This window comes from Colius striatus, chromosome 18 (assembly GCF_028858725.1).
Source record: "Colius striatus isolate bColStr4 chromosome 18, bColStr4.1.hap1, whole genome shotgun sequence".
In the NCBI taxonomy this organism is placed as follows: Eukaryota; Metazoa; Chordata; class Aves; order Coliiformes; family Coliidae; genus Colius; species Colius striatus.
This window is the reverse complement of record NC_084776.1, coordinates 7655622-7678717: the sequence shown is the minus strand read 5'-3', so window position 1 is coordinate 7678717 and position 23096 is coordinate 7655622. Positions and strand designations below refer to the sequence as shown.

The window sequence follows — 23096 nt, the reverse complement described above, 5'->3', positions numbered from 1 at the left end:
GAAAGAAAAAGAGTTATCTGCTCTGCCATTCTGTTTCATTCAGAGACACTTTGCAGGAGATAATACATTTTGAGCATCAGTAAGATTGCATAATCCAGCCACCCACTATCAGGCTGCTTAGCACAAATGTGGCTGTATTTTTCCCTTGCCAAACCCTTCCTGCAGCAGGCCTCTTTACTTGGCAGAAATGCTGCTGCTATTCTGGCTGTAGAACACATTTAAGGGGAACACTTAGTTCTACTGTGTCAAACCTATTCTCTGCAAACCCTTCCTTCTTTCTCATGGTGCTCACTGCTCTGGAAGCAACCTCCAACACCAGAGCAGCCCCAGTCTCAGTCCTGGCTCACTCACTGTCCAACACCACAGCTCCAGCATATCATCTTTCGTTGGGAGACTTGAACAAGCATCAGAGTCCTGTTGATAGAACCATTTCCCCTGAAATATTTCAGTGGGCAGTATGACAAATGCTCAGCACAGGACTCATTTCATATGGAGTGGCAGGAGCTGCATTAAGACACTGATCTCCAGACCAGTCTTTGGTTTAACAACCGTGACAAAGTCATGTGTCTTTCTTCTGCTTCAGCTCCCTCAGTACAAACTGCACATCATCAAAACCCCTGTGAATGAGACTGATGGACAGAATTAATGCAATTTCCTCCCTTCCCCTCAGCTCTTCAGGCCTGGAGACTGCTGTTACAACCTACTCTTTGCCTTGTCCAATCACCTCTGTTGAGACATAGCAACTAAAAAGGCAGTAGGAGGTGTTTTGAACCCAGACCTCTGAAAGAAACAGCATCAGCATTTTTGGGGGGAGGTTGTTTGGGGTGGGGTTATTTTATTTGTGAGAAGTACTCCTTAATTCCATCTGGGAATCAGTGAAGTTGCTCATTATTCCAGGGACAAAGCCAGAAGGCAAAAGTTTAAGCACCTAAATGCCAGTACCAGGTTGCAGGCCATTATAAAGTTCAGCAGCAAAGTACAGTCAAGTGCTCTGCTCCCAAACTCTGAGCTCTTAGATGAGACAAAACCTTGCATCAAAATGAAAGAAACAGATGTGCATTGCCACAGAAAATGGAATATTACAACTTGTAGCATTATCAGTGCTTACATCTAACTTTGTCTTAAAATCATTAACCTTTTCATAGCTTGCTTTGGGGCTGAACACTTTCTATTTCACATGATGTAGTTTTGAACAGAAAAGCACTCCCAAGTGAATTTAACCTAACAAGAGAAACCTGTGATGACACTTAAAACCATCCATTTATCTTCTGAAAAGAAACAGCATGAGTACATTCCATATACTCACAAATTTGGTTCAGGTTCATTCCCTGTGATGGATTTAATCCCAGGCCAGCTTCAGCTTTGGTGGTTGTATATTTTGCTTGGCTGTTCTCTGGGAATCAGTTTGAGACCCTCCAACAGCTTTCACCTGGGAGCTCAGGGTTAACCTCAGCTGGGTTCACAAATAAGCAAGGGTTTCAAAGGTTAAACACTCCACACCAATTTTACTGATATATCCTTGCAGAGACTGCCTTACAGGCATTTGCAGTGATTGATACAAATTAGGAGCCATCAGAACCCAACACGGGCACACAACAGAGCTGTGCTGTGACGGGAGAGAGGAGGCTGCTGCTGTCAGGGAGAGACCTGCCTGCTTCACATATCTAAAAATATCACTTTTGCTACATTATCACTATGTTTTCTAAGCCTGGTAGAAGGTAAACAGCCAGCCTAACACCTCTAAGACAAAAATCTACTGAAGATGCAGAATTATGTTTGGCTTCTACAGCAGTCAAGTATTTTGCACCCCTCCCCCTATCATTTTTACATCAGTATTACTTAGGTGAACACTGCTTGTTGCTGCTCGTCAATCTACCATCCAGACTAGGAGTTTAAAATGTCTTTTTCTTGTTCATTTACAGCAACAAATCTTCCTGTTAGGAACAGCAAGTTTGCTTTTCTCTGTTGAGAATTGCATGATCAGGAGAGCAAATAACATCAAACTGAATATCTCGCCTTCATGTTTCTAGTCATTAAGGGGGAAAAAACAGAGATGTAGTAACTTTAAAGGAAGCACAAAGCCATTCTGCCAAACAAATGTCTTGACTTGTAAAATCAGAATAATTTCTAGCACTTCCCTTGTTGATGAAGCCTCAAGGGAGCTTCAGAGCTAAACTGTCCTATAAACGCTGCACGGCTTGAACTCAGACACGCACCTTAGGAAAACACTTTGAGAAGTGCTTGAACTTAGTTGCATTACTTATCACTGAAGATGATTTTGGTTGATTGGTTTCTGAATCAACCCAAATGAGCTGAAATCATCCATTTAAGGTACCACTAGCTCCAGAAATTTAAAGGTAAAGGCCCTGAAAATCAGTGAGCCTAATTCCTGAGAGTGAGGATGAATGAAGTAAGCAGAAGAGTGGAAGTAAAACTTTATCCTGATGCTACAACTCTTACATGATGCAACAAGGGATACTTTAGCAAAGTAGGAATGTATCTATTCCTAATAAGTTTCAGCCCAATTCTAGGATGGATGGAGTTTGGAGATGTTTGTAGCAAGAGCAAATGCCTCAGGGCTTAGTAACTACTGACACTACATGAAAGGAGCATTAATGAAATTACATACATATAACAGAGGTTGCAGAGAAACCCTTAATTCTAACACCACCAAACCTGTGACTTGGGAACTTAGAGAATTTGTGTAAAACAAATGTTTGCAACACTTTTTCTTAACCTTCTGGGAAGGGGAAGGAAAAATGGGGGAGAGAAAAATTAGACAATCCAGCACAGGGAACCCCCTCCCACTAGTCTGCAGGACCCAGCCCAGGCCTGGGAAGCTCTGGTTGAAGCCCAGCCATCAGCTGTCACCCTCACATGCATTTGCAGCTGTTCATGGACAAGTGCTGAAGGCAGATTCTGGAGTCCTGGATTAGGAGCCAGACACTGAGGGTGAAAGTGCCTCGGGAGCTGTAGACTCTTGTGGGAGCTGTTGGGGTAGGCACTAATGCTACCCAAGACCTCCTTACCTCATTCCTAACTGCACAGCATGCCAGTTCTTAATTACCTCCCTCATCCGTCCTCTTCTTCTTCTGTGTGCCCAGGTCCCCAGCACCTCAGCTGGCTTTGCTTTCCCCTCTGTTGGGGAAGGCAGAGGAACACCAAGGACCCAACACTACAAATGCTCCTGGGGAACAAGGTGGGCTGATTTGGTGGAATTCCTGGGTGGGTTTCCTGGCCTTGATGAAGGCAAAACCTTCCTGGTGTGTATGACAGAGGTCCTTGGTGTGGTGGAGCCCAGCACAAGTGAGTGGGCACAGGAACAGGGATACACCCTGGCCAAATTCTGCCCAGCCAAAGCAGTTCCTTAATTAGCCTGTTTCTTCATGGAGGAAATGCCACCCAAGGCAAAACACAGTCAAAAGCAAACACCCAGCATGCAATAACATGGAAAATACCTCTACAAGCCAAACCCCACACCTCATGGGAAGTGCTGAGCTGCCTCAACCACCTCACCTCCACCTTTAGCTACACTCTCTTTCTCCACTTCCCAACTTCACTATGCCACTGGCCTCCACTACCCCAGGCAACCTTAGGCATGGGAGGACACATGTGCTGTGCCTACTGTGACGGTGACCAGGGACATCCTCATTTCAGTGCCCTGCTTGGCTGCATGCTGCAGGCACAAAGAAGCCAGCATGTTCAGCTAATTTAGCTTGGACTTGTCTCCTCAAGGCCTATAACACAATTCTAAACTTGCAGCAGAAACTTCTTCCAGGGACAGAGAGCACAAAAGGTTTTGTCCTTCTGGCAGCACAAACTTGGAACTTCCTTACACCAGAAGCATCAAATGTGGACTTCGATACTCTTCCACAGGGTTTCTGCAATCCTTAGATACAGTGATGTAAAATATCCTGCCACAGCCATAACCTTTCAAACTGTACAAAGACAACAGGTTTTCAGCAGCCTGGCTGGATTGAGCACGAGTAAACTCCTCTACCTTGCAAGGCAGAACTTAAGGCATTTGCACATCTTCTGATGGTTGAAACAAGCCAGCCCAGTGTGAACAGCTGGGAGCATTAATGTGCAGTAATGTAAAAGAAGTCAAATACATTATAATAACTGTCACTCAGAGGTAGTTGCATAGTATGAATAAGGAACACATTAAATCTGTTCTAAATAAGTGGCACTATGTGTTTATATAGGACTAGGGTTGCATATTAAAACACATCTGATTTATTCTCCATCAGCAATGAGTATTTACTACATCTGTGATAGCTGTATAGATTCAAATCTCATTTTTTAAAATGATTAATTGGTATTTAATTAGCATGCATTACCATCCCAGTTATATACATCTTAATACATCCTAGTTGTGAATGCAAATATAATCCTAATAATTACCTATTTATGCTTTCAAGAGCCTAATGCATAATGCAGTGCAGGCAGCTTCCCTTGCCAGGGGAGAAGAGCACGTAGCACATACAGAGTAACATTTTGAAAGTGCTGAAATCCTCTTTCCAAAATGGATTTTGATCTAAATCAAGGATTCCTAGGCTTTCTACAGCTCGAGTGCAAAATGTGCTGCTGCCATTTTCCAACCCTGCCACACAACTCCATGAGCATTTTTGTTCCTGCTAGTTGGCACGTGTAAGACCACCAGGTACCACCAGACAGCTAACAGGTTTGCTGGTGCTGTGCCTCAAGATGATCCCATGCTGATCCCAGGTCGAATTCCTCATCCAAAAACTCCCACTGGTAGTTGCCAGCTGGGCACGTGCCCCTGGCAGGTCAGACCATCCATCTCAAATACTTCCCTAGTCAGTTTGCCATTCTGCTCACTCCCTCTGGGTCTGCATAATGACAATGGGAACCTAAGATGTGTGATCCTCACAGCAGGTCTAACTTTGACAGCAAATAACAAGGGTTCCACAGCTGACTAACCTGAGCAGAAAGAACTGCCACAAGTCAGGACTGTGATAATGCTCAACTTCTTTTCTCTCCTGCCACCAGCAGATCCTTTATCAGTCACTTTCTGCAATGCATACATAAACCTCCACCTACGTGGAGGTTGTCTCATGAGCCTGAGCACTGAACAAGTTCCATTAAGTAACTCTGTATCTCTAATTAGAAGCCCACAACTCCAAATTTCTGTTCCCTAAGTCAAAGACACACAACCTCCTGTCAACTCCCCCACAGTCAGGGGTGAGCTTGCAGCTTGGTGAGAGGAAGAGGGTACAGGAGCTACTGGAGCCACTGGCCTCAGTGCACCCGACAGCATCCTACAGCTGCAGCTAATGGGGGCAAAAAGGCTGCATTTTTCAGTCTGAAAAAACAACCCCAAGATGTGGTGTTTTCTCTAAGTTCAATGGCTCCCCACACAGAGCTTCCACTCCCCCCAGCAACGCTCCCACAGCCCTTTATCCGGATCGCTCTGCTTCCCATCAACAGCAACAGAAACCCCGAAGCTATTCAGCTGCACTGACCAGCCTTTCCCTCCCCAGACTCTGCCTGAGAGAGTAATGTTTATCTTTCATTTCTCCTGTTGAGCCCAATGCAGGAAAATCCTACTGAAGATAAATCCCCTCTGTTTTAAATGTTAAATTCTAATGGAAATAGGTTTTAGTCAAAAGTTTGTTGATCACTCACAGCAAATAATAAAACCTTTGGTTTATAAACTGTTGCACATGTATCATCTGGTCTCTTTTTTTTTTCATGCCTCTCTTTATCTTGTAGACATTACTGAAGTGGCTTTTGTCAGTTAGTGCTCAAAACAACCATTTGATCGTGCTTGTTCAATTCAGCCGTTCATCTCTGTGTCATCGCTGCTGGTGTCATCCTGACACTCTTGACCAAACAAATGCCTGACCATCAGAAGCAATAACAAATTGACTGAAGGAAGGATGACAGAAGGTAGGAGAACTCTGTCTGGGTCTCACCTAAATGGGAACAAAAAGAGATTTCACTCTGTTTTGGCATAGTTGCAAGAGTGTAAGTGATGCATAAGGAGTGGGTGTCAGGAGGATGGAGCCAGGCTGTTCTCAGTGATGGTCAATAATGTGACAAGGAGCAACAGGTACAAGCTGGAACAGAAGAGATTCCAAAGAAACACGAGGAAAAACTTGTTCCCTGTTGAGGTGAGGGAGCACTGGCAGGGGCTGCCCAGATGGGCTGTGGAGTCTCCTTCTCTGGAGACATTCCAACCCAGCTGGATGAGTTCCTGTGTGCCCTGCTCTAGGTGGCCCTGCTCTGGCAGGGGGGTTGCACTGGGTAAGCTTTCAAAGTCCCTTCCATCCCTGGAGATTCTGTGATTCTGTGACTCTACAAATACCAATATACCCTTACATACCTTTTTTCCTCACATCAAACTTACTGACTGAGGAGGCATCAACAAAGTGTCTTTTCTGGAGATGCCCAGACATTAGGGAAATGTTCTATTTAAAAGCAGCATTACCATTGCCTGCTTTGAGATGCTTTGAATACATCCCTCTGAATTATTGCAGACAGATAAAGCAAAAGCACAAATTCCCACCAGGAAGCAAGGAAGAGTTTGATGGTTGTGAAGCTTTGTGGAGCCAGGAACATGCCCACTGCACTGTGAGCTGATCATATGGCACAGCAGATTTTGATGTTCTCTTTGCCATATGTCACGTACTTCAAAGCTTTTGTGCAAACTGCCAGGAGACAAGAAAAACATACTATTAGTGGGGGAAAATCAACTACTCCATTTTCTAGACAAACTGTAGGAGCCTGAGTGCTGGGCTGTCTCCAGTTATAAAAGTATTAGTGTTTTTACATAAATATGCTGGTCTAATCCCTGGTTGATTAGTAAAGAATTGTAAATGTACCTGGCTAGCTGCAGCCTGCAGGGAAAAAACTGTGCTCCTGGTGGTAAGTTCTTAAGTCTTTGAGTTTCTGAAGACTGATTTTCTGATTGCCTACAAGTTGCCATGAAGTTAAAAAGCATGTCCACCACCCTGCAATAAACAGATCCCTGTGGTTCCTTCATCACTGTTTATGGTCATCATCCAGCAGCCAGCACAGTGAAATGCAGGAGAGAGTTCCCTGGGGAACAAACCTCAGTGTGGGGGTCAGTGTGACCCAGGAGGCAGCAGCAGCTGGTGGCACACAGCCATGGCATTGTGCAGCTTCTCCAGGCATGGGCTGAGCAAATCCTTCTGCCAGGGAGCCTGTCTAGCAGCCCACAGGGGCTCAGACAGCAGCAACCCTGGGTGGGAAAATGACTGATGCAAAGCTGTTGTGAAGATAATTTCAAGACTGGAAGTACAGCACACAGAGTAAATCCTCTGCTCCATTTGGTCAAGGCTTCTAAAATCAAATTTAATGCAGATCTAAAAAGAGACAAAGGCAGATCCAAAGGCAATGGAAAAACTAGACCCAAGAGGACTTTATTGATCTCACTAAAGCCTATGTAAGCACCCACCCAACTGGCTGAAATCCCCTTTCAGCAGCAGCACCTGACAGTGACAGATCACAATACATACCCTCAAATAATTAAGTCAGAGAAACATTACAATAAATATATAACCAATGGTTCTCAGTTTCTCCAGAGGCACTAAATTCTGGAGGCAGAAGTAATCTTATGGGTACAACTAGCAGCAATCAGAGTCTCTGCCTGGTGCTGCTGGGCTGCTGCATAGTCTCCTTTCCTGCATAACACACACACACACCTGCACCAAGTGCCTCTCTAAGGAGTTCAGAAGGAAGAAACTTCCAGGAGGAGGGAGATAATGAGGAGATAAATGACTAAGCAGAGGCGAGTGGGTTTGAGTCACACACACAGCATCACCCTCACCCTGAGAGCTGTGCCAGGAGCCAAAGCACCACCCAAGATCTCTCGGTGATGCTCTGAGCATGGTTGGTGCTGGAAGAGGTTTAAATAATCCACTTTAGAAAGGATGCTGTGCTGCCAGCCTCCAAGGCAGAATAACCTTCAGTTCAAACATTCCTGAAGTTGGACCCAGTCCTGGTCTGAACCTCTGTTCAGAGAAAGGGATACAAGTTCTTGTTTGGTTTTTAATCACTGGCTGCCTCCACAGCCCATTGCCATCCAGGGAAAAGCTCCCATTGACTCAAACGGGCTCTGATCCCGACACAGAGCATGAGGCTCAGCTGGGAATTGTTTCTTGGGCAAAAGCAGATTCCTTGGGCTTCCAGTCTTTCCTCACATCTATGATTTTCAGATCATTCTTACAAAACCAAGATGAAAAAACAGCCATTTTCCTACTACTCATTCCTCCAAACCAGAATGAGTTTCCCTCTCCACTGGGCAGTGTTCTGCATCCAGGCAGCTGCTCCCCATCAGCTCCTCTCGCAATTGCTCCTATGAAAAGAAGAGTGTTCACCTGAAATTAATTTCTCTGTGTGGACAAAGAAATATTACAGAAGTCAAGAAAGAAAAGAGAGTTTCTAGTATCTGAACATTAGTAATATTACTAAAGGTTGAGTTGCAGTGGTGAAAGCCTGCTGTAGGCTTTGCAAACCATAACCAAACAACTTCTCAGAGGCCAGTACTGCCTCCTTTGTACCCATATGCATGATGAAGGATGATTCGGTTTTGGGGTTTTTTACCTGTGTACAATTCTGTGTTTTAAGTGGGACAGAAAGAGTTCAAATCTAAGGGTTAACAGTGGCTCTAGTTCCCATGGGAAATAATTTGGGGTTATTAACGTTTCTTTTTTCCATTGTAAAATGATCTCAAATTCTCTAACACAAGGAGATGCTCCTAAAAGTCCTGCCAGAACCCTTACTGCTGAAAATCACTGTAATAGCATGCAATTTACACTCTTCCTCTAAAGCAACAACCAAGGACAAAGCCTTTGATCTCTTGTCTTTTCTTGTGGTCCACTGTAGTCTCTGCAGACATAACCCTCAGCACTGAAGATCTCAGGCTTATTGCAGCACTCTGAAGAAGCTTGGGTGGCTCTGGATGTATGAGAGGTGAGGAGCAGATTCTCTGCACTCCTATCTATTAGACAGTTGCTTGCAGTTATATGGAATTAGCCTCAACAACCCTGATGGTGCTCTCCTCTAGAAAGCCTGCAGCGTGCCTCCAAAGGCAGAGAGCAGCACCACTCACATTCTCAGATCCATGTGTCATCTTAGACTTTATGCTGCCAGCGACTGGACTCTTCACACGTGGCAGCAGGAATGAGAGAGCAATGCTCTTGCTCATGAGCACTGTGATGAAGAGGTACAAAAGCCAGCCCCTCCTATGTTCTTTATGTCTGGGAGGGCTTTTGAAAAATCCACTCAATTACATTCCTGAAATAATGCTGCCTGAAACCTGTCATGCAGCCTTCTTTAGAGACCTTGCAGAGGGTTCAGATTCTCTCCAGTGACTCCTCCAGCACTAGGACACTTGCCTCTTGAACATCTGAGTGGGGAGAGAGAGCTCTAACTTTAAATTGAAGTCTCTCAGTAAATTCAAATTTAAGGACACATTCAACTGTGTAAGGCTGATGCAAACACAAATAGTTACAACAAACTTTCAGAAGTGCTGGATCAAATTTGCTTTTGCTTATAGCTTTGCCAAGCAGGACTGAGATAGATCAATGAGTTATGCTGTGCAAGGGCCAGGGTTTGAAGCAATCCTTTGCACTCGAGCAAAGATTCTGGTGCAGAAAGGATCTCAGGAAGAGATGAAGACCTACACATGTTATTGCAGGCTGTAAATACTGTTCCAGTGAGACTCAATTGCCAAGCTGCAGAGATAATGTATTAGTGTGTCAGTGGAGAAAAGGTTCTGTGTGGAGTCCACTAGTGAGGTAAGCAGCATGGACAGATCAGTCTCTGGGTATCCCATGGGGTATTATGCTGCAGTTGCTTTCCATACCTCTTTGTCTTCCACTGCTACTACAACCTTACATTCCATTCACAGGCTCTAAACTGACAGTTGATAACTTTGTGCCTCCAAGTTAAGGATGAAGAAATTAACATATGGATCTGACAACACGTGTTTGGATCTAACAGACCTCTTCCTTTGGCTTCTTCAGAGCTATCTCAACCTCTCCTTTCTCATGTGGATGCAGCATCAAGACCTCTCTGAAGCTGGCAAAAGCTGAACACTTTCCTGATGTTTTGCCAAGTGATCAGTTAAAAATTTTCCCTTCCTGCTGAGTAGGAATCTGACAGAGGAAGCACATTGTCCATGTGGTGACAGACCACAATAACATCACAAGAAACAGCAGAGCTCACCTGCCCAGGCAGAACCAGTACAACCAGAAGCAATCCCGTCCAAAGGCTGGATCTATGCCCATGGCATTGGTGCACCCACAGCTAGTGTATGCTGTGAAGGATGCAAAGCTGGTGGCATTACACATTCCCTACCCTAAACCACAAAATTCACTCACAACACTAAAATTCCACCCTGAAGGTGCTTCAGGAGGACAAGACCATACTGAGACAGTCCCTAACAGACAGCTTCTGCTTCCAAACACTCACTGCCTCTCTTTTGCCCAGACACTGTTTAGTTTTGAAGCCTGCCACAGCTGAATGGAGCAGTGAGAGACACATCTCAATTTGCCAAGAGAGCAGCTTTCAGCTGCCCACCATATATCTTCTGACCTTCCCAACCAACCCAAGGAGAAGCAGCAATTCACTGAGTAAACCAAGGGGTTTATAAAAAACACATTGGAAATGGCTGCTCAAGCAGCCTTCATTGTGTAGGCTGCTGTTACCTCCTGCTTAACAGGCAGACAGTTTTGTTTGGAAATCCCAAAGTCGGGCATTCAGTGCCTGAAATGAATTTCCTGAAACTAAAATGCCAAATGGAGCTCTATTTAAAGAAGGATGGGTATATTTTTGTGGATGAGCACAAATGCCTCCAGAGGGGAAATTTTGCACATAAAGTACATTATTAACCATCTTCATATCAATACTTCTTAGGATGTTATAAGAAGAAACACATGGGGATTAACAGCATCACAACTTGGTCTGTGATGACTTGGGTTTGTGTGCAATATGTCCCTGAGGACTTATGCTGACAGTAATTCTGCACTGAGCTCCATATTGCTATTTGATTAAAATCCAGCTTCCAAAAAAGGCACTTGCAGTCCTTCCTTAGGCATCTGGAGAAACGGAAAATCCACTTCTTCTGGGAGCTTCTCACCCACACTGCTGAGAAATGTGTCTTGTCTACACAGACAAATGGGAAACATCAGTATTGCTGAACGCTGCATCATCCCCTTTCTAAACCTGATTGATCACGCTTGTCACATGCTCCAGGCCCAATTCCACCAGGCACTGAGAGCTGTGTCCATTTTTGCTGGTGTGCAGAAAGGACTCGGTGTGTGGCAGAGCAGAGCACTGGAGAAGTGCCTCTTGCTCAGAGAACAGGCTTTGCTCCGCTGCAGAATGACTTCAGGCAGCCAAGTATTAAGAATTTAATAGGAGTCAGTTCCCAAGGATGCATGTGAATATCCTACATGTTTAAGGGAAAAAAGTGCCTCACAGGCTCACTAATGCTTAGTGTTGCTCAATTAAACATTCCTCTGCTGGAAAGGAAGAGGGGAAGTTGAAACTGGTATTTCCCAAACTAATCCTCTGTTTAGAAGAACACATCTCCCAGCTTACCTCTACCACCTTATGTGAGCACCCAAACCAAACCAGTAACATGGCAGACCACAAAATACCTGTTCTGTTCTCTGTTCTGGTTTGTTATACGAGGACAGAAAACAAACCAGCAGAGAACAGCTTCAAAACAAAAAGGAGCCAGGACTGCAAAAGTTGCATGCAACCCAGTTCTCAGAGATGAGCTATTTATGCCAAATCCGGATCTTACTTGAAGATCTGTGGCAGTCAATCCCCTGGACTGCCATGCAGCAGGCTTTGGCCCCGGTAAAGTATCCGTCTGCATTCTCAGCTGCTGGGGCCAGCTGCCGTGGAGGAACGCTGCGGTGCCCAGGACGCTGGCACAGGACCGGCTCCAAACTTCCAGAGGGGGGAAAACCCCTCCCTCTCAGAGCCTGGATCTAAACTGTGTCAGGATGATGGCTGAATCTGTTAAAGCAAATCTATGCCTGACAATCATTTGATTTCAACTTCAATTCTTCTCCCCTACCAGCATTTAAATCGTGTTCGAACCAGCTGCTTTATTGAATATAGCTCTAAGCATCAGGAGAGCTTTGGAAAGAGTGTGTGTGTGTGTGTGTGTGTGTTTGTGTGTGTGTGTGTGTGTGTTCACTTTGCAGCAGATTACATCTGAGTATTCCATTTGATAGTTTTATAGGGCTGAATCCTGCTCCTACAAGTCAACAAGAGTTTCACTGCTTCGTACTGTCCCACAAAGAATTAAGTGACAGTTTGCACAAAAGCATTTTGAGGAAGGACTGAAACAAGCAAATAAACACATAGCAGTCATTTTAGCACTCTGGGTGCAAGCAGAAATGTTTGAAGGCATAAAGCCATTTAATTCCTATTGGAAATCAATAGCAGCTGAGGAAACACAGCACTTTTGTACCCCCCCTGGAAAGCCGTCCTTTGACTATGGATTGCCCTAATCTCTGCTTTCTCCACAATAAGATCAAAACATAAGGCTCACATTGATTTTTGCAACTGTCCCCGCGTTTCCTATCTAACTGGAAAAGTTGTCTCTGTAAACCTCATCCATCACACTCTGTACTTCACCCTCTCCAAGTGAATCAGCTGTGGCTAAAGCTCAACTTTAAACCACACTGTAACACTGCAAATTCCGAGTCAAATTCAATATACAAGCTATTTCCACCGGAGGGGAAAGGAAGAAAGAGGTTATTTTAGCTCCGGTTTTGGATCCACCTTCATCTAAGTCTGCCTCCGAATGCATCCGAGCCGCTCCGCGCTGCCTGCCTGAGGAGCGCTCGGGCTCTCCCTATTGCCCACAGAGATTCCCCGACCGATCGCTCGAAGCGAAGGAACGAGCCGTGTCGCCAGCGATGCCAACCCGGCGGAGAAAAGCCGAATTACAGCAGAGCGGGCAGGAAAACCCCTTCGGAAGCGCCCGCAGCCTGCATCTGCGGGGCGGGTGGGCTGCCGCGGCGGGCACGGAGCGCTGCGGCTCCGCTCTGCCCTCGGCGTGCCGGCGTCCGCCGGGACCCCGCCGCGGCTGACGGGCCACCCGCCGCCCCGTCCCGGACCCCTCCGGCGGTCGCAGAGGCCCCGCGCGGACCCGCCTCCTCCGCTCCGGCCCCGCAGGGCTGGGAGGCGTCCCCGCTCCGGGAGCCCCGGCGGGGCGGGGGGCGGCCCTTCCCCCGGGGCAGCCCGGCACGGCCCTGCCTCCCGCGGGGCGGGGGAGGGGGGGCGGAGCGGCCGCCGGCGGGGCCGGGAGCCGCGGGGCCGGGGCGAAGCTGCGGGGCCGCCGCCGCCGCCCATGGAGCCCAACGGGACGGCGGCGGCGGCGGGGGGCAACGCCTCGGCGGCGGCGGGCGGCGGCGGAGCCCCCGGGGGCGGCCCCCTGCTCGTGCCCTCGGCGCTGGGGACGGTGCTGTCGGTGATGTACGTGGCCGGGGTGGCGGGCAACGTCTACACGCTGGTGGTGATGTGCCACTCGGCACGCTGCGCCGCCCCCATGTACAGCTCCATCGTCAGCCTGGCCCTGGCCGACCTGCTCTACCTCTCCACCATCCCCTTCATCGTCTGCACCTACCTGGCCCAGGACTGGTACTTCGGGGACCTGGGGTGCCGCATCCTGCTCAGCCTGGACCTGCTGACCATGCACGCCAGCATCTTCACCCTCACTCTCATGTGCACCGAGCGCTACCTGGCCGTCACCCGGCCCCTCGACACCCTGAAGCGCTCACAAGGCTACCGGAAGGCCACAGCGGGGGCCGTCTGGTCCGTCTCACTGCTCCTTACTCTGCCCATGATGCTGATGGTCACCTTGACCGAGGAGGGCAAAGCAGAGGGCAAGGTGAAGAGGATGTGTGCGCCCACCTGGAGCAAGGACGCCTACCGGACCTACCTGACGGTGCTCTTCAGCACCAGCATCATGGCCCCGGGCATCATCATCGGCTTCCTCTACACACGCCTGGCCAGGACCTACCTGGAGTCGCAGAGGAACCCACCCCACAAGGAGAGGAGCAAGAGGTCCCCCCGCCAGAAGGTCCTCATCATGATTTTCAGCATCGTGCTGGTCTTCTGGGCCTGCTTCCTGCCGTTTTGGATCTGGCAGCTGGTGCGGCTCTACAGCAGCCCCCTGCAGCTCACCACCCAAACCCAAAAGTGCATTAACTACCTGGTGACTTGCCTGACCTACAGCAACAGCTGCATCAACCCCTTCCTTTACACCTTGCTCACCAAAAACTACCGGGAGTACCTGCGCAACAGGCACCGCAACTTCTACAAGTTCACGTCCTCCTTTCGCAAGAGGGGCTCCAACCTCCAGTGCTCCTGGGGACGGTCCATGTCCTCCAGCAACCAGTACGACTACAGCTCAGAGGCCCTGGGCATGGCCACGCTGAAGGACAAGTGAGGAAGAGGAGGTGCTCTGGAGACAGCAGGACCAGCAGAGCGTCTGGCCAAGGTAGGGCTTTGAGACCCCTTAGCCCTGAAGGGGCCTAAAAACTCGAGTTTTTGGTGGTCACCCTAACTAGGGGCAAGAAGTTGTGTAAACCCAAGTGCTATGAGATGCATCTGAATTTCCAGCTGGCTTGGGGCTGTCCAGGGAGTCCTGCTGGGAGCCAGCAGCCATTAAGAACAAACCCTTCAGGGCTTTGGGTGCAGAAGATGAGCTGCATACTTTGTTCAGTTTTCCCACAAACTCTTTTCACACTTTGCTGAGTTTTGCCCAGCTCCAGCTCTGCACTGTTCTCCCTCTGTGGTTTCTCAGTGCTGTCTTCAGGCTCCAGCTGGGTCAGATCTGTGCAAGCCTGAAACTGTCCTGGTATTGCTCAATTTAGCAGCAGACCTCTGGTTTGCCCTATGTGTTCCCATTGTCTGTTTCTGGAGTGCCTAAAGAGACATTAAAGCCCCTTTTGCTGTTTCCCGTTACCTGAGTGCATTACAGTTTCATCCACCTCAAAGTCTCTATTTTAAAATTCATTGCAGCAGCACTTTGAGCTCCAAGCATTGAAAAGCCACAAGGTAAGCTGTCAGAAACCACAGGATTACCTAAAAAAAGAAATGAAACCCTTGTCATTTGGTAAGGTTTCTCTACCTAAGGTGGTTTGAATTTGCCACTGATTGCTTTTGTAAAGTTGGTCCCTTCCTTACCAGTCAACAGGGCTTAAAAACCTGACACTTTACCATGGAAAGAAAGAAACATGTCTTATAATCCCATCATTCAAAGACCTGGGGCTTTAAGAAAAATGACTGAAGGCTGTATCATGAGACTCACCATGAAAGGGACAAATTTATTCATGTCATTTGATCAAAAGCATTTTGCCTTGATGTATTCTGCTCATTTCCTCCCCACTCAGCGTCTCATATCAAAACAATCACCACAGCTACTAGAGGCGCCTGTAAGCATCAAAACAATTGTAAAACCTCAGTTTATAAATAAATGCTGATTTAAAAAATGGACCATCATCAGGTTTCCCTCACACAGTGTCTTTTACCCAGCTCAGAGGGTGTATTTACCAGAGGTGAGGCTGCTGTCCCCAGCTGTTCTCTGAATAGTTGGGGATGATGTTGGGCTCAATGTTCCTCTCTCCTGCTCTGGGACACACTCTGGGGATAAGTGAAGCATGATAAGAGTTGCATAAAGTATTGTCAGCTGCTAGTGATGCCCAGGGATGTCTGAAACAGCAGGCAATTGCTTAAGGAACAGCCATTTCCACTTTCTTACGGCATACTCCAGCCCCATCTGTTTGAGAGGAATCCCACTCCAACTCTGCACCATTCCTGGGTTTCAGTGTCCTTGGGTGATCCTCTTGTGTCACATGCCCAACTTTAGGGTACATTTGTGCTAAAGCAAAGACACAAAGTGCCAGCAACACAGCCAAGGACTGGAGCAGAGAACACAGCACAGCAACACGCTGGTTTTTATGTGCTCAGCAGCAGGAATATAAACCCTTCAGGGCACACGGTGGATGAAGACCAGGAAGGCACATCCATGTGCTGGGAGTCAGGCATTATTCCTATATATGCAGTGTTTGGGATGCTTTTGGGGGAGAGGGGAATAACTCACCTTATTTGTATTGCTTTAAGCCACAGGATTGGCTTTGAAACACTGGTGACCACTTTGTCACGTCCCAGTATTGTGTTGAGTGCCAAGCTGGGCAGTAGAAATAGACCTAGTGGTGCCCATTTCCTTACCAAACAGGGATTAACACACAGTTCTGGTTGGGAACTGGCAGGGACAGGGGGGTTCAGCACTTTTTAGGGACAACTTTTCAGGAGCTAATTAATTTTTAAATTAGGAATTCTGAGGTCATTGTTACTTTTCCTTTGCTTCCCATTTCCAAGGCTGGAAGTCACACCCATACATGAATAAGAACTCAAGAGAGGCTGTGTGTTACCTGTGAAGTGTGCAGTGCCATCATGCTCCCAGGAAGCATAATGGTATGGCCAGACAGACATCCTGGGCAAGCCAAGCATGGCCACATCCCTCCCAGGTTTGCACACATCATTTGCCCACTGCTGAGAAAAAGTAAAACTTCTTTATGGCTGTAGAAAAAAAAGCTCAAAACCAGCTCACCCTGATTTGGATCCTGACACAATGCTGGTGTGTCTTGATTTCCATCCCTTGGCCTGAGGAGAAGGTCCTTGGAAGGCCACTTACCCACCACTGCAATGCAAGGCTGCTGTAGGATGGATTGTAACCACACATGAAATAGTTGCAAGGCACGGTGTGTCTGTTAAGAGGTACATAAGGGGAAGCAGGTGATGGAAGAGCTGTAGAGGTATCAAAGAGAGTATTAAAGAATATACTCTCTGCTTTAAAAGGAAAATGTTAAAACATCTACAGCAAACCAGAGTCTAAAAACATAGCTAAGAAGGGGAAGCTGAAAAACCTAGGGGAAAAAAGGATAAAAGGGCAGAGCAGAAGAAATCTACATGTGTAACCTAACGTGGGGACAAGGAAATAGAAGGGTTTGGTTTGGGATATGCTTCCCAAGACACTCTGTCAGTCCCTAGAAGGGATTCTGCTCCTCTGCTCAGCGTCACAAATGGTGTGTAGGGGATATGCTTCTGTGCCACATCATCAGAGCATTAAACATCAAAGTGAAATGGCAAATATGGGATATTTGCCACTCCCTGGGTTTTTCAATCAGTGTGTGTGTCAGCCTGGACCCATCCCAGTGCTGATGCCCTGTCTCATCAGGCTCACCCCTATGATAAACCCTGATGAGAGAACCAGTGAATTTGATGCCATTTACCAAGCAGAGGAGAGGCTGTTTAACATGCACAGCTGGCCAGCAATCAGAAGGTGCTGCTGTGTGTGATGAAGGACGGCACTTGAGCAGCGCAGGAAGCACAACAAGATGCAGCCCTTCAAAACACACCTCCTCAGGAGCCTCCTGCACTCCTGGGGATCAGAGCCCAATTTACAAGATAAGTTACATGAACAACATCTCTCTTATTGTCCCACTGGGCCAGTTAAACTGCCAAAAGTCAAAAGGTTTGACCCACTTCATAAATATCCCACAAGAGGAGATGCTTTAACTGAGTTCCTCTTGTCTGTCTTGAGGCAAGCTTTGACTCATGGGTGTGCTGAGCTTTTGGAAATGAGGCAGCAGTCTGTATGTTCCCTTAACAACAGACTCAAATTATCTTGGTAGTTAGTTTTAGAAAGTGATTGCTGCTGCCTGTCTGTAGCACAGAGTCTTGCCCAGGGCTGACACAACCTTTACCTTAACCTGTAAAGGATGGCTTTGCCCGTTTGGAAGGATCTCACTACTCATAAGCACGTGTCCCTGGAGCCAAACTGCTTTTCCCTTTCCATGCCAAACTGCTGGAAAGCAGCTCAGGCTGTTTTCTACGTGGAGAAGATGTGTTACCTGCCCTCCATACTAAAACCAACGAGTCAGGAGTCCCAAAACCGTGAGACTAAAACCACACCTTGTCCCCACAGCACATACCAAAGTGTATGAAAATGGATACAGACACAGAACTAGAACTCTGGGTGATGTGACTTTGCAAACTCCACATATTCTGTCACTTACGGTAAACCTGAAGCATCTGAGGCCAGGGCTGAAGTAACATCAGGGAAGTCAGTGGGGCTGGAACTGAGCAAAGTGTGATGATTTCCTTGAAAACAATGTTGCTTTGGCTCTTCTGCATTCCAAGAAGGCAAGCTGTGTGTACCAGGGGATCATTTATTATACTCAAATCACTGTAATCCCGTGGTTCTTAACGCTGTGGGGGGGTTAAATTATGATTATAAATGAACTTTTGCTGCAGGTTTAGTGGCACAGCTAACTAGTGGGAAATGGTGATTGAAGGAAAGGCAACAGCTCTTTTCTTGTCAAGCCAGAGGTTGTCACTGCAAAACTCCATCCATGCTTCACAAGAGAGAAAATAGTTTAATCACTAGAAAATCTTTTCCAACACCCCTCAGGGCTTAAGGTTTTATGACAAGAAACAAACCCAACACAAAACAAGCCAGACTGTGAAAGAAATGCAGTTTCATCCTGAATGCAGTTTCCTTCCTTTAATCTAAGGTAACATCTGCTGCAGCAATGGCAACGTTTCTGCTTTCACTTGAAAAGAGAAAATGGCAGTCCTGTGTGGGACAAGTGAGAGTGGTTATTTTCACCAGACACAGGAGAATCCTTTTGAACCTTGCTGAACTTTTGCAGACTTTGCCTTCAGTCACACAGTTTTTTATCATCTCCCCATTCTCTGAAACACATTTTGCAAGAAATACTCAAAAGCCTCATGTTACATTTTAAATCATGGGTGTGAGCAAATCATTAACTGTAACTCCTATTTTACAGTCATTTCTGATGCTTCTGTGAATAAATACCAGGGAAGCCAGTGAAATAGAATCACAGAGTCATTCTGGTTGGAAAATACGTTTAAGATCATCAAGTCCAGCCCTTCCTCTCACCCTGCCAAGCCACTAACCTGTGGCCCTCAGCACCTCAGCTATGTGTCTTTGCAATAGCTCCAGGGCTGGGCACTCCCCCAGCTCCCTGGGCAGCCTGGCACAGGGGCTGACACCCCTCTCAGGGAAACAGTTCTGCCTCAGCTCCAATCTCAACCTCCCCTGGGGCAACTTGAGCCCATTTCCTCTTGTCCTATCACTCTTTCCTTGGGAGAAGAGACTGACTCCCACCTCACTACAGCCTCCTCTCAGGGAGTTGTAAGGAAAGGAAGATCTCCCCTCAGCTTCTTTTTCTCCAGACTGAACACTCCCATTCCCTCAGCCTCTCCCCACCAGACTTGTGCTGCAGCCCCTTCCCCATTTGTGCTGCCCAGCTCTGGCCACGCTCCAGCCCCTCAGTGTCCCTCTTGTATTGAGGGGCCCAAAACCAAACACAGCACTTGAGCTGCAGCCTCACCAGAGCCCAGCACAGAGGGACAATCAGTGCCCTTGGCCACCTGGGCACACTGCTGGCTCATGTTCAGGCAGCTGTCAACCAAAACTGCCAGATCCTTTCCCTCCAGGCAGCTTTCCAGCCACTCATCCCCAAGCCCATAGCTTTGCCAGGGGATGTTGTGAGCCAAGGGCAGGACCCAGCATATAGGGGTGCTTTTCTGAGCACTTTGTACCTTGCACAGTAGGAAATGAACCCCTTGCTGCCCAGTTGCATTAACAGAGAAGAGTCAGGATGACTAAGATTGTTATTCCCCCATCAGCATGCTGTGAGGACAAAGTGCACTAACCTCAAGTCTGAACCCAGCCCTCAAGCTGTGGGAATGGATAAGACAGCATCTGACAAGTCCTGCAGGCAGACCCAAATGTCAGAGGTCTTGGCTGGGGAGTTTGGCCAGTTTGGGGATGTTCAGCTCCCAGTGTGAAATTCCAGAGTCTCTCTGGTGACAGCAGCAATCTCCCATCCTGAGATCTCAGGAAGAAAATTAGCTGCTTCTTTTTAGCCTTTAAAACATAGGGGTTGCACAGCATCAGGCCACAACCTGCCTCTATAACAGCATTAATTGAATGTTACTACAAAACCTGACAGAGAAAAGCCTGTTGTGAGGAGAAAGCCCCCTTCCAAGTGCTAACTTTCCCCTCCCACATTTCTCACTATGCCAAACCCAGAGTAACTTTATTCTCCTGCCATTTTGCACAGCATCCTCACTGCCAGCACCCAGGGAAGCACTCAGAGCCAGTGACTAACTGCAGTTTAGCCTAGCTGGGAGATGGTTTTGCCTTACAACATTAGGTATTGCTGTTAGTTTTTCTGGGGAATAGGAAGAGATGTGGTTATTGCTGTGGCTTATTAAGGAACAGATTGCTTTGTCTTTAAAACAGTAGCCACAGCTTCACAGGATGTAAGTACCCTTTAAAGTTGTTATTATCATTACACAGGCTTTTTTGCCCTTGTTTGGGAATGTATCTAAAACACAGCTGAGAGAAAGGATGTGTCAGTTGGGGGCTGGATGACTCGGGTTAAAGTCTGAGACAGGGGAGGAGCAGCTCACTGCCAGCTTGCTCAGTCAACCTTTAGGATGCAACAAGCTTCTGTCAGACACCCAACACTGAAAGAAGTTACTGAGGTACATTAAAACCCCTAAATGGGATGAATATTAAAGGGATTTTTTTAAATGATAAATGCTTCTGCTCAGAAATCCAGCTTTCTGCCACGCTGAGCTTCTAACATGGTGTGTAGCACCTTTAGGAGAGCCTAACTTCATCTTAGCACGTTTCAGATGGTGAAGACTGAAAGCTCAATGATCTGTGATCCCAACTAGAGTCATATTATCCCCAAAGAACAAGTTTCCAATGGGAAATACCAAAGCAAAATTGCTGCAACTCTATCCATTTTTTCCCCAACCCAGAAAGAGATCACTAAAAGAGGAAAGGGAGAAATGAATCCTGAAGCATTCTTCTGGCATTTACACTCTACTCTTCTGGTCCTGTCCATTTATAACTTGACTAAAACATTTTTGTAAACATTAGGGATGTTACAGTGAGGAACAAGGTGAAGAGTTAAGAAGCATTCATTGAATTACAGAAGGCTGAAACTCAATATTGTGAAAGAACCCACCCAAATCCCTCCACCAAGATATCTGGAGGAAGAGTAGTAAATAAGTCTGTGCAAAATCAAAGCATCCAGCAGTATTTGCTGTGCTTGGCAGAGGACACAACTGTAAAGCCAAAACAGTGCTAATGCTGGAGAAGTAAAATCTAAGTAAAACCTTTCAGCTTGTTTGGGCCAGTGTCTCCCTGAGATGTTGTTAGTCTTTCCTTGTGCCTTCTGATTTGAATCCTGAATTCAGCTCCTGAATTCTTAACTAAAACCAAACATGATTTCATCCAAACAAAGCAAGGGAGATTCCTGAAGCTAAATGTGGTGTGTCCATAAACACAGCCTTTTGGAGCCAGTTACCACTTCAGAGCCCTGCTCCTGCAGACCTCCCCAGGGATGTCCATCAAAACACAACACTTCTATGCCTTTGATTCTTTTTTGTAAGTATCAGTGTGCCATTTGAGCACCACAAAGACTGGCTCTTGCAAGAAGCCTCCCAGGAAAAGGCCCTACATAGCAATTACTTCTCAGGCTCCACTGAACTTACCTTTCAAAAACCTGGACGGATGGAGAAGGTGAATTAACTCAAATGTAGTAATGGTAAAAAGAGAGGCACATGAAGTCACATGTAGAGAGGACACCTTGTTCATGCAGGCCCCACCAGACAAGCTGTGCATGGCAGCAGGCAGTAGCAGCTCCTCTGCTGAGCTCCTGCAGCATGCAGCCCATGCTGACTGCCAGCTCCCAGCATTGCACTAACTCCAAATCCCAGTAACCCCACTGATTTAAATGGAGCTTCTGCTTTCTCTTTGAAATAGATTTTTTCTCTTCTTCATTTAATACTGTAGAAGGGAATATTTTTCAGTACTGGCATTATTATGAAATCATCTGGAGCCCTGGTTACCTTTAGTCATCACAGTTTGAAAGCAGCTGCCTGCCCTGCGCAGTGTTCAGAGAATGGAGCAGTAGCAGGATGAGCTGGAGAGGCTGCAGCACCTCCTGCCTCGTGCCTCACAGTAGCAGCTGTTATCTGATCCCACTCAAGTGAATCTATTTCCTTCACATCATCTGCTGGTGGGGACTCACAGGCCATTCATCCCAAAAGCACTAGTGCTGTTGATAAGTAAACTTGGCAGGCTTAGAGCAAGACAGCTAATCAAATCCAGAAGAGGCTTACAGGGGTTTTGAGGCTGAGACGCCTATCGAGGCAGCACTTACCGTTGGAGCTGAAGAGAGAGAGTATCTGAAACAGGGAGAGACCAGAAGTCCTGGCTCCTCATAGAAGATCCCCTCTGGCTTGCAGTGTGACCCTAGAGGAGTCCCTTCTTCTTGTGCTGCTGGTCATTAACTGCCAGGAAAACAGTGACTCTATTTCCATTGTGTGCACAAGTGTTTTGAGATGTCACTGATGTGCATGAAATGTTTTGAGACCCTTGGTGAGAGGTGCTATGTAAGAAGGGAAGAGCTCTCATTGTAGGAATAACTTAGGGTTTAGGTTAGTTACTACTTCTCCAGCATTGATGAATGGCAGCCAGTTGGTGAAGATGGTCACGTAGCCCACAGCCATGGCTTTGCTGGGATCACACAACTGAAATGAGACCCCTGATCAAAGCATCATCAATTCCACTGCATCAGTACCTTCTCTAAAGCCTCTCCTCAGATTAAAAACAATAGCAGGAGAGAGGGTAGGGAGGGAACATCTTTCTTCTCTATTTCCTGAGAGCCTCTTCCCCACATTATGGGCTGGGAGTACTGAGGTCAGTGGAGGTAAAGGCAGGACATCCCTCCAGGGCAGAGCCTGTGCCACATCCTTCTCTAATGACAGGATCTTGGTGCAGAGGAGGCTGAACAGAAAGAATTATCCCAACATTCATCACTGATTGCTAAACACAGCAGAGCTACTCTGTTATTTTGTTGTTGGCATCTTTCTAGACTGATGAAGTCTGTCAAGGAACCTCTGCCTGCCTGAGGCACAGCACGAGCAGCAGCAGAGGAAATAACCAAGTAACTTTGCTTAGC

The 23096-nt window shown here is 46.9% G+C and overlaps 1 protein-coding gene across 1 annotated transcript; it reads left to right on the top strand.

The window, feature by feature from the left end:
* The first annotated feature begins 13366 nt into the window (after window positions 1-13366).
* On the top strand, window positions 13367-14512 carry LOC104558013 (urotensin-2 receptor). Its single transcript, XM_010202446.2, has one exon. It carries the CDS (start codon window positions 13367-13369, stop codon window positions 14465-14467), a length of 1101 nt encoding a protein of 366 aa, XP_010200748.2. The 3' UTR covers window positions 14468-14512.
* Window positions 14513-23096: the final 8584 nt, after the last annotated feature.